The sequence below is a fragment of the Lynx rufus genome, unplaced genomic scaffold (assembly GCF_022079265.1).
Source record: "Lynx rufus isolate CCGP_SWC_20201006 ecotype Redwood Valley unplaced genomic scaffold, mLynRuf1.p SCAF_3, whole genome shotgun sequence".
Classification (NCBI taxonomy): domain Eukaryota; kingdom Metazoa; phylum Chordata; class Mammalia; order Carnivora; family Felidae; genus Lynx; species Lynx rufus.
This window is the reverse complement of record NW_025814845.1, coordinates 123229441-123241744: the sequence shown is the minus strand read 5'-3', so window position 1 is coordinate 123241744 and position 12304 is coordinate 123229441. Positions and strand designations below refer to the sequence as shown.

At 39.9% G+C, this 12304-nt stretch overlaps 1 protein-coding gene across 5 annotated transcripts in view; it reads right to left on the bottom strand.

Annotated features, from left to right (window-relative positions):
* The window catches only part of ARHGAP10 (Rho GTPase activating protein 10), a 331593-nt gene that overhangs the window by 209129 nt on the left and 110160 nt on the right, over nucleotides 1-12304 (bottom strand). For 2 of the 5 annotated variants that reach the window (XM_047091519.1, XM_047091522.1), the window contains exon 5: nucleotides 8725-8826. The exons of 2 other annotated variants lie outside the window; for them this stretch is intronic. In XM_047091519.1, the coding sequence (XP_046947475.1) occupies nucleotides 8725-8826 (102 nt within the window). Of the gene's footprint in view, nucleotides 1-2033; nucleotides 2145-8724; nucleotides 8827-12304 lie in introns of all 5 variants that reach the window. One more of the 5 variants, XM_047091518.1, reaches the window with a different exon arrangement.

Here is a 12304-nt window from a genome sequence, read left to right as displayed (position 1 = left end):
TAGTGCACTGTACTGGAGAAATGATACAGCACCCATGTGTTCTTTTTTTTTAAGAGAATCTCCATATCCATTTATAATTGAAACCTTATCACCATAGGTCAACACAAACTGTAACAAAAAGTGAAATCACAGAATCAAAGAGCTACAGGCTCTCTCCAATGGCATTTAGTGCAGCACAACCTCTCTCTTTTGTCTACCAGGACAGTCAGTGACTGGGGCAGAGACAGGTAGAGACAGGGAGATAATTAAGCTCTGAGTTCTTACCAACCCTCAACCTGCTCTTCTTGATTAGAGGGCACCTCCTTCCGCCCAAACATGGGAGTAAATTTAAAGTGAGTACAAGCATAATTTGGGATAGGAATTAAGAAAATCCTGAAATTCATTTTCTTTATAATGTCACATAGCATAATGGCTAGCAATCTGGGACTCTAATGTCAAGTGGCCAGCAGGGATCAATCCCCAACTTCAGCTATGTTATGAGACCTTGGGGAAATTAATGAAATTTTCTGTACTTCTATTTCCGTATTTGCTTAGTGGGATAATGAAAATATCTCCTTCTGGAGTTCCTGTGTGGAATAAACACATGAGCACGATGAAGTATTAAAACAATGCCTTGAACAAAGAGCACTGTAAATAATGTAGGTCATTATTATTTTACATAAAAGAAAGCTTTAAGGAGATGAATTGTTCCCTAATGGTTGAAATTAGGTTAATCTATTATTCCAACTGGACTATTGCTTCCATGAATGCCAATTTTAAGTTAATCATTACTTGGTTATTTTTTGTTTCTCAAAATCACATACAGTGGATAATTGTATAGCATGTAAATTTTATCTCAGTAAAACTGTTTTTTTAAAAAACCACATGCAAAAAAAAACACCTATATTAAAATTAATCTTGAGAATCATGAATTCTAGTGTTTCTTGTTTTCACTAAAACCCACAGTATGAATTATTACTTTACATATCTTCATATACGTCACATATATACAACATCTATATAAGCACAAACACAAATCATATGTCTCTGAAATAAGTATAAAGAACTGCCAGAGTAACTCACAAAATAGTTTCAAATGCTCCATATGCTGGTTCTTAACCTCGGCTGCCATGAGCATACAGTTGCGTTAAAAATAATTTGTTACAGGGTCGCCTGGGTGGCGCAGTCGGTTAGGCGTCCGACTTCAGCCAGGTCACGATCTCGCGGTCCGTGAGTTCGAGCCCCGCGTCGGGCTCTGGGCTGATGGCTCAGAGCCTGGAGCCTGTTTCCGATTCTGTGTCTCCCTCTCTCTCTGCCCCTCCCCCGTTCATGCTCTGTCTCTCTCTGTCCCAAAAATAAATAAATGTTGAAAAAAATTTAAAAAAAAAAAAAATAATAATTTGTTACAGGGGCGCCTGGGTGGCGCAGTCGGTTAGGCGTCCGACTTCAGCCAGGTCACGATCTCGCGGTCCGTGAGTTCGAGCCCCGCGTCGGGCTCTGGGCTGATGGCTCAGAGCCTGGAGCCTGTTTCCGATTCTGTGTCTCCCTCTCTCTCTGCCCCTCCCCTGTTCATGCTCTGTCTCTCTCTGTCCCAAAAATAAATAAACGTTGAAAAAAAAAAATAATAATAATTTGTTACCAAGAACTGTTTAAAGTGCTAAAATTTGGATTGGTGTACTTGCTTCAGAACAAACTCGAGAAGAGTGAAGATTATCCATCGACACCACTGCTCACTCTCCCATCCTAACACTTCTTTCACAGGGTTTTCTTTAAAGGGTGGGTCTACAATAGGGTGGCAGAAATTGCACCTGATTGCAGTCATTGAGAAATAATATTCACTATATGTTGCTGTGCAAAGAAGGCCGAGAACCACTGAACTGTGAAGGTGGTTCCTTGACCTCATCACGATCTGGGTCCACCCTTTACAATTCATGATGTCTTGCTTCCTGTGTATGTATCCTGGTCCCCAGGAACTGTAAATTTCATCTAGAAAGAAAAATGCTTCTAGGATGTCTATTAAATGTAACAGCAGAACAACTTTCTATGATACTTACAGGTTCCACAAACTCAAACTTCTTTCTTTCTTGGATCTCCTGAAGCTTACATACATACTCAAGGGACAGTTCATAAAAGTGCTGCCGGTTTTGCTCCACTTGCATATCTGCCTATGTTAAAGTAATAGAGGCTGGTTAAATCAGAGATGGTAAGGAGTGAAACGCTTGCCCAGAGGTTGGCAATGCTATGAGCTCTGTGCAAAATATGGCCTGCAGCCTGGTTTTCTACACAAAGTTGTCCTGGAACACAGTCATGGCTACTGGTTTATAGATCTTCTATAGCCACTTTCCTGCTAGAACAGCCAAACTGAATACTATGGCTGCCACAGGGACCTTAGAGTTTGCAAAAGTATACAGCGTTTGCTATCTGACTCTGCAGAAAAAGTCTGCCAACGCTTGCTCTTTATGATGAGATTGGCCCCAAAGGATTAAACACTGAAGGATGCCTCTTCTCGAAAAACTCACCCCAACCACAACGGACACCCAAGGTTGAACCATACACATATGATCAAAATCACATAAACATTATTTCCGTTGACAAATCCTGTAAGAATGCAGTCGGCCTGGGAAACTGTAGTCACTTCAGTAGTCATGAGTGAAGGCAGCAGGTGAGGAAGTGGTAGCTATGGTACCATCTCAAGAACCTGGTTCTTAAATACCATACGATCTGGTAATTCCACTTCCGGGTATAACCCAACAAAAGCCTTAATTTGAGAAGACGTGAGCGCGCCTATATTTATGGCAGCATTATCTAGAATGGCCAAGATATGAAAGCAGCCAAGTGTCCACCAACAGATGAGCGGATAAAGAAGATGTGCTATATATACAATGGACTACTGCTCAGCCATAAAAACAGATGAGCTCTTCTCACTTACAACAACATGGATGGACTTAGACGCTGTTAGGCTAAGTGAAATAAGTCAGACATAGAAAGACAATACCATATGATTTCATGTATACGTGGAATCTAAAAAACAAAGCAAAACAAAATAAACAAAAAGGCAGAAATAGACCCATAAAAACAGAGAATGAGACGACGGCTGCTGGAGGGGAGAGAGGTGAGGAGGATGGGCAAAACGTGTGAAGGAGAGAGAAGGTACAGGCTTCCAGTTGCGGAATGAGTAAGTCACGAGGATGAAAGGTACAGCACAGGGGATATAGTCAATAGCACCGTAACAGTGTTGTTTGGGGGCAGATGGTAGCTACATCAATGGTGGACACAGCATAACGTATAGAGCTGTCAAATAACTATGTTGTGCCTGAAACTAGTGTAAAATTGTATGTCAACTGTACTTCAATCAAAGAAAAAAGAAAAGAGCCTGGTTCTCAAAAGTTGGGCCAGAGCTTGAAGCCCATCTGTAGGCAGTCAGGCTGTTAAGTCCTCAAAATGTCTCATCCTCTGGGAGTAAACAGGCACCAGATGGTCAGGAGACTGTTCAAAAAAAAAAAAAAGTTCCAGCTTATCTGGTCTAACTAGAAGGGCACTATGGGAGGAGCAGGGTTCCATGGAGGAAGAGCAGGAAAAGAATGGCCAGCCTAGAAACCATTCTTACAAGGCATCACATAATGTATTTCTTAATTTGGCCAATTTTACTTTTAAAGGTATTTATCTAGACATTTCTCCAAAGAAAATATATAAATGGCAAGAAGCACCTGAAAAGATGCTCAACATCAATCATTACAGAAATACAAATGCAAGACAACACCTCACGCCTATCAAAACAACAACAAAACTATTAAAAAAAAAAAAAAAAGAAAGAAAGAAAGAAACAGGGGCACCTGGGTGGCTCAGTCAGTTAAGCATCCAACTTCAGTTGAGATCACGATCTCATGGCTCATGAGTTCGAGTCCCACGTCAGGCTCTGTGCTGACAACTCAAGAGCCTGGAGCCTGCTTCAGATCCTGTGGCTCCCCCTCTCTCTGCCCCTCCCCTGCTCACACACTCTCTCTCTCTCTCTCTCAAAAATAAATAATAAAACATTAAAAACATTAAAACAAGTGTTGATGGGGATATGGAGAAACTGAAACCCTATGCACTGTTGGTGGAAATGTAAAATGATGAAGCTACTCTGGAAAACAGCATAGCAGTTCTCCAAAAAAATTAAAACCAGAATTATCACGTGACCTAGCAATTCCATTTCTCGGTATATACTCATAAAAACTGAAAACAGGGACTCGAAAAGATTTATCTAACCAGGTTCATAGCAACATTATTTTCAATAGCTAAAAGGCAACAGCAAGCAAAGTATCCACTGACAGATACATGGATAAACAAAATGTGATATATATACATATACAGTAGAATATTATTCAGCCTCGGAAAGGAAGGAAATTCTGACACGTGCTACAACATGGATGAACCTTGAAAGCATTATGCTAAGTGAATAAGCAAGTCACAAAAGGACAGATACTCTATGATTCCACTTTTATAAGCTACCTAGAACCAACACAGAAAGTGGAAGGGTGGTTGTCAGGAGATAGGGGTAGGGAGCTGGGGAAGTTTTATTCAATGGGCACAGAGTTTCAGTATTAAGAGATGACAAGAGCTCTAGATGTGAAGGTAGCCGTGGTCGCACAACAATGTGAATGTATTTAATGCCACTGAACTGTGCCCTTGAAAATCATTAAGTGCGTGTATTTTATGGTATGGAAATGTGACAACAATCTTTTTCATCTTGGAGGGGAAAAAGTATCATGGCAAAAAAAATTTTTTTAGCATGAAATGAATTTTCAAGTAGAATGTTATATAAGAGTGTTATGTTACTAAGCTACTAAGCTAAAATGAGAATTTCTACTTAATACTCATCAAAATCATCTTTTTTATGCCTCGAATAACCAGAGTTTGAAAGTTCAGCCATCAGTAGCTAGCAGACACAACTCTGGGGCGAGGGCGGGGGGGAGAGGGATGCAATTTTGCTTCGTATTTAATAAAATGAAGTTGTGAAGAGTTCCAGGTAGATTCCTCATGTTTGGTTACTGGGAAATGTCCTTCAAGAAAATTACACAAGGATCAGACTTAGCCAAGTAGGCTCTTTATTTCAGCAGATTTTCTCACCTGGTTGTCTGTACTATTCCAATCACCCTGGCATTCATTGATGGTCAACCTCTATACACACCCCTAGTATTCTGGTTATCCATAACCACTATGCCATGCACTGTGTGATTAGATCACCAAAATCCCCAGGGTTGCCCATAACCTGTCATTTACAACAATGCCAAGGGCACCCTAATGATATGGAGCAGCACAGTCCTTTAGAGCCTGACTCAAGTCTGGAAGGCAATCACTACATGTGGAAGCACAAAGCTTCCAAAACCTTTGGAATTTCCTGAGAGATGGGAATATCTTTTGCCATACATAAAGAGCCTCTCCGGAGTTTATGCCACTGAGATGACTTAGGGTGGGGCCTCTAGATAGCACCAGAAAGACTAAATGATGAGAGGGCTAGAACTTAACTTTCAGTCCCACCTACTGACCTCTGGCAAAGAACTTAGGAAGTTCTGTAAAAACGCTTGAACTTCAAGGTCTGTGAGTACATGCATGTGCCTGGAGAGTAATACACCCCAGTTCCATGGGGACAGAAGTTTCTATGCTTGGGACCCTTCCAGACCCCACCGTGTGTACCCTTTCATCTAGCTAGTGATCTCAATCTTTTATACTATTCTTTACGATAAATTAGTTAAGTAAATGTTTTATCTCAGTTCTGTGAGCCACTCAGGAAATGAATCAAACCCAAGGAGGGGGACATAGGATCATCTAATTTATAGCAAGTAGATCAGAAGCACAGGTAACACCTTGATTTGCAACTGGTATCTTAAAAAGGGACAGTGCTCTGGACTAAGCCCTTAACCCCCTGGGCTGATGCCGTCTCAGGTAGATAGTGTCAGTAGCGAGCTTACTGCTGGGCAGTGTGGGAAAACACACATTCAGACTGTACTTTTTACTATATCAAGCAAAAGTGACATTTTTAACAACTCCAATTTGACCATCACCCAATTTCTGGCCATTCCTTCTGTAAGTATTTGTAACAAGAACAGACCATTCTCCTGCAAAGTTATTCACAAGATCTACTCCTCCAGTCACATATACTGAAATATAATCAATTGACCGCTCAAAAAACAAAAATATACTTCAAAAATTAACAGAAATAGATTTTTCTCAAATGTCTGATACTCGTTCTAGTGTAAATATTAATTAGAATTTAGGGAGGGGGATGGAAGTAGAAGGTATTGTGCTCAATAAACATAGAACTACAGCTAATGGTCCTAACAAAATTACCAAAATAGCCAGCCTGGTGTTTGCAACAATCGTCTCCTGTTACTTTCATTTGAGACAAAGAGAAAGAATAAATGATGCAAGTTTCTACCTTTGTTCAGTACCACTCTCAGCAAACTTTATAAACCTCTTGAGCACCTCAACTCAGTTCACTAAAGATTAGCAATACATAAGCCAATGCCAAAAGCAACGAAAATCCAAATCTAACTTTTTCCCTTTAAAGAGCATCCCCCCAAAAAAAGGCCTTCACGTTTGCAATAGAAAGCTGTTTCAAGTGGGAGTTTGTATGTTTGTAAAGAGTAAATAGCAAGATAGAGCAGAATGTACAGTTTAAATGAAACTAAAATCATGCATCTTGAGGGTCTCTTCAAATTGCTGATCTGGAGTCTAATTATCTTTGGAAATGATCAAATGGATGGAGCCCTAGCTCACTATGCAAGCAACTTCATCCTTCTTCATTCAGTATTTATTGCCTACTCCCTGACTAGTACTATTCTAGGTGTAAAGGGCAGACTACTGAATAAAACAATGTCGCTGCCTTCAAGGAGCTTACAAGATAGTGCAAGAAGCCATGTAACAACCAAATATTTAGGATGTCAAATGTTTGTAAGAATATGAAAAAATTAAAACAGCATAAGGGGGACACTTTAAATAAGATGGTGGGGGACTTCTCTAGTAAGGTGAACTCTGAGCAGAGAGTACATGGAGGAGTGAGGCATACAGGTCTGGGCTGGAAACGTACCAGGCAGTAGGACAACAAAAAAGCAATGGCCCTGAGCGCAGAGGATGCTTGACCCAACCCAGCCAGAGCAAAGCAGCCCGTGTGGGTGCGAGGACAGGAGGGTGGGCCCTGGGCCTCCGCAGATAGCTATTAGTGGGGGGTCTGGGGAGGACCAGCAACATCAAGGCTCACCCTGCTTGCTGTATAGAAAATAAACTGTAGAAATATCTTGGTGGAAGCAGGGAGACCAATTAAGAGGGCTCTGCAGTAATCCATGTGAGAGATGCCAGCCGCATGGGCCAGGGTGAGATGGGGCCCGGGGTGGAGGGGTGGCGGGGGGAGTAGAAGTGGCCATATTCTGAGAATATCCGGAAGCTACAGACAATATATGCCAACAGACTGGATGTAGGGTAAGAGAGTAAGGGCCAAGGATGGCCATAAAGATTTTGCCTAAGCAACGGCTTGAATAAGATACCTAATTAGCCAGTGAAGACGGAAATTTACTTACAGCATGAAATTCCCTTCAGGATCTCTGAAAAGAGAGATAAGGGGAAAAGACAGGTAGAATGCTGCTGGCATTAGGAGAGTCTATAAAAACAACAGCTGTCATTTCAAAATGGGCAGAGGGAGCATATGGAACAACTGGATGGTTGTCTACACAATGTGGAACGAGGAGAGACTGGAGCCCTACCTACCTACAGTATTGTAGTGAGGATTAAATGGTATAAAAGCTCCTTTCTCTTTTATAAACTTCCAAACGCCATCCAAATGTCAAAGTTATTAAAGAGGAAAAAGTAAATGTGACATGTGGGGAATGTCAAAATGACCACACACACACATAGTGTGCAACTAAATATCTGACATTTAAATATAAACCAGCTTTATACTAGACCCAATGTTATTAGCGTCATTTTGATGATACTTCAGTAGAAGTATGTTATAATGCTATATTATGCCCAGATTCCTTAGGTGTTTAAAAATAAACAAATAAGAAAAAAAAATCACACTGTTGTGGGATGAGTCAAGATCCCAACAGCTGCAAAACAGCATTATTTTTAATGAAAACATATGTTCCAAATTGCAAACCACTGAGTTTCCATTCAAGTGTGTGAGTGAGAAAACACAAGTGCCAGGGAATTTAGAAAAGAGAAAGACAGACAAAATGAGAGATAAGATATAAATTCCTTTCTCCTTACACATGGCTCCCTCCAAAAAAAAAAAAAAAATGAGTCTATTACCACAAGTAAAACAGATGCTCTTTTTCCAATGAAGCTGAACTTCCTGAATCTTCAGCATTACATAAGATTAATGCTGCCTTCACATAAAAACAAAATGGTATATGAGCTTATTAAATTCATTTCTTCACAGTCTTGAAAGCCAATTAATGAATCTATTCCCCCCAAAATAATATACCCGTTCTTCAGTAACGCTGGATAAAATTGTTCCGTGAAAATATACTCAGAATCAAAAATGTTAATACTATGAATCTATACTGAATTAATCATTGTAAGATGTATTCATTATTTTGCGTCTTGTTCCACAAGAACTTTTTTTTCCCTTAATTCATGGCATTACCTCTTCGGTTTTTTTTCATCCCTAGATGAAAAGTTCACAAAAGAAAAGCACACTTTAAATGGAAAAGACATGCACTGCTCATTGAATTTAGGAACAAATTAACAGAAAAATAAAAACAATACCTCTTGTAAGTGTGAGTCTTTCTTTTTGGCTGATAAATTCAAATGCTTATCAATTAGACTATAGTTCTTTTCTGTTTCTTTGTCAAACTTCTTTTTTTCTTCCTACAAGTCAGAAAACACAGACAACTATGATTAAACAGGAGGGGAAATGTATGCGCAAAGTTTATCTACCAGGAAGCTCAAGATATGAATAGTAGCTAAAAATAAATAAAGTACCACCGAGTGTGAGGACGCTATCTGAAAAATCTATCTGTACCCATGCCACTGCTTAGGAATCATCAAAGCAGCGTTAGGATTAAAGAGTCACTCATCTTTTCTTTTTTTCCTTTAATGGGCTTTTTACCGAGCACATTAGTTTTCAACTCTTCATACTTAAGTGCTTAGAATTAACACCATGTCACTTGTCCCTCATTAAAAGAAATGATAATAAAAAAGAACACAGGGTTAAAACAGCAAACTTGTGCAGATTTTGGCATAGAAATGGGATTCTTTTAAAACTGAGTAAATTTTAGTCTACATAAAAAAAGGAAGCATCATCACAATTGGGGGGAAAAAATCTTGGGAAAGATTTTAATTGTCCAGTGTGAATTTAACAATAAGACCCTCTGATCAGAAACATCATCTCCTTTCCCAAACTTTCCCAGTGATTTCTGTAACACTATTCAGAATATGTATCAATAGATCTGTCTACAGGGCATAAGGTAAACACTGACACCTTTGTACTGAGACTCTGTGATTAGCATTACAAACATCTCTCAGGTACTGCCGAGAACCAGCATTTGCTTCCTTTGTCGATAGAAGCTTTTTGAGAAAACAAGTATCCTAATGGTTAAATACAGAAAAGATAGACGATCTCCTCTGCCAATTTAAGTGGATTTTTAATAAACATTTCTGAGCACCAACGAGAGCACACTATGTCCTCATGCCCTCAAAATGTTTCCATTAACTTCAAACTCTCCCTAACTCTCCAAGGGCTCCTGGAAAGGAACATTCTCTTCCCTATTTTCCAACTTCTATTTTCTAAAGCAAAAACGAACATTTCCCATCTTTTCTGATATGATCTTTTTCTTATTAGGCAAAGAGACTGAACAAAGCACGTGAGAAGTCTGTTTCTCCACATTTGTCATTATTTTTTCAGGACATGGGACTACAAAAACTGTGGGAACCTAGGACAGAGCCTCTGCTGGCTCTCATCCCACACGGAGGGAAGACAGTCAGTCTCAAGAACGGATGTTTCTTCCCATTTCTATTCCAAGTTGAATTACAAATTAGCTACACAACTTTGAAAAAAAATTCACAACACAGAACTTTAGTTTTCTTACTGAAGAAGTCAGGGATTTTTTTTTTTCGTACTTGCTCATTGTTAGATCCAATCCTAAAATTGTGACCCTACGGATCACCTACGTGTGACAACAGTCACACTTTTGTTGACACAGAAGCACTTTTTCTTTATGCTCTCTAGGTTTCATTTACACTATTTAAAAAAAAAAGTTTAAGGCATGAATACACAGTTACTCTCTTTTGTGCTTTTTATTACTACAGTTTTCATCAACTATTTTGGTGACTCACAGAAAAATAAAGTAAAACAAACATATGGCCACTGTTTCAGAATCTCCACTATTTTAACAAGCTGATAGGGTGGAATGCATGCTGGATCTAGTGTGAGAAAACCAGCTCTCGTCCTGGCCACTTAGGACTGTGACTGCACCAGCCTCACAGCGTTCTCTGAGCATGTTTCTCACGTTCAAACAAAACAGGAAGAGAAGGCATTCCGCTGCATTCACCACACAGTTACCGCAAGGCAGGATCGTGTAGTAAAAAATGCTCCCTAGTGCAGATTCGTACTTACCAGGAACACTGAAAATATTTTTACGCATTTGATTTCATCAGAATCACAGAACAGGACAAAGGAAGCAGTGATGCTAAAAAGAGCAGTCAAAACACCCAGCACACTCAGCAGCAGTGGGGTTTGTAAGTTAACACGTGGGTAAAGTTGAGAATGAAAGAAAGCGGGGGTATCAAAGGCTTTATGCAGAAAGAATTCAGCCAAGAAAGAACATTCCACCCACCAACGAGAGTGGAAATGCGTTCGTCCACATGTGGTATGGCGTTATACAAATGCTGCTGTGTTTTGTTTTTAAATCTTACGACCTAAATAAAATTATTTCTTCTTGCATTTGTTCTCAATGCCATTACAGGGTAGTATTGTTTCTTTGTGCTCATATGGCTTTTGTGTTACACATGGGAGTATAGGCTAGTATACAAGCCATGTCATCTGATTTTTCTGGAACAGCCAAAAAACCCAGTGAGTTTTAAATAGTGACTACCGGGCACCTGGGTGATTCAGTCGGCTGAGCATCTGACTTCGGCTCAGGGCATGATCTCATCAGTTGATGAGTTCAAGCCTTGCATTGGGCTCTGTGCTGACAGCTCAGAGCATGGAGCCTGCTTCAGATTCTATGTCTCCCTCTCTCTCTGCCCCTCCCCTGCTCATGCTCTCTCTCTGTCTCAAAAATAAACAAACATTAAAAAAAAATAAAATAGTGGCAATCGGTTTTTTTTTTGTTTTTTTTTTTTACATTTTAACATGAGTAAGACAAACAAAATTATGTTTACAGGTTAACTGTGATTCACTGAAAGCTTGTAATTGGTTACAAAACCTATGCCCATGCCCCACGACCCCCTCAGCCCCCCCCCCAAAAAAAGCAAAGAACAGTTATTACTTAAAATAGTGTAACCAGGGCACCTGAGTGGCTCAGTGGGTTAAGCGGCCGACTTCAGCTCAGGTCATGATCTCATGGTTCATGAGTTCAAGCCCCACATCGGGCTCTGTGCTGACCACTCAGAGCCGGGAGCCTGCTTCAGATTCTGTCTCCCTCTCTCTCTGCCCCTCCCCCACTCATATTCTCTCTCTCTCTCTCTCCCTCTCCCTCTCCCTCTCCCTCTCCCTCAAAACTGAATAAACATTAAAAAAAAACAACAACAGTGAAACCAAATAAGGTGTATGCTGTATAAATGGTAAAGGGAATTCAGAAACCTAAGAAACAAAACTTAATATTTTAAATATATTAGAAGTAAACATACTTTTTTTTTTTTTTTTTTTTTTTTTTCTCAATGTTTATTTTTATTTTTGGGACAGAGAGAGACAGAGCATGAACGGGGGAGGGGCAGAGAGAGAGGGAGACACAGAATCGGAAACAGGCTCCAGGCTCCGAGCCATCAGCCCAGAGCCCGACGCGGGGCTCGAACTCACGGACCGCGAGATCGTGACCTGGCTGAAGTCGGACGCTTAACCGACTGCGCCACCCAGGCGCCCCGTAAACATACTTTTTAAGGTTGTATCATAAATCACTGGATAAAAAATATTATTCAACTAATGGTGTTGGTATAATTAGTTAACTACTTGGAAATAGAGAACTATGTCTCATATCAAAATTAATTCCAGATGGATTGAAAGAGTCACGAGTAAAAAATGAAGCCATAAAAAAGAACAGTTTCATCAGATCTCACAACAGACAATACTTTTTAAGCAAAAAAGAAATGGAAGAAGCCATGAGAACTTCTAAATATCAAAAATACA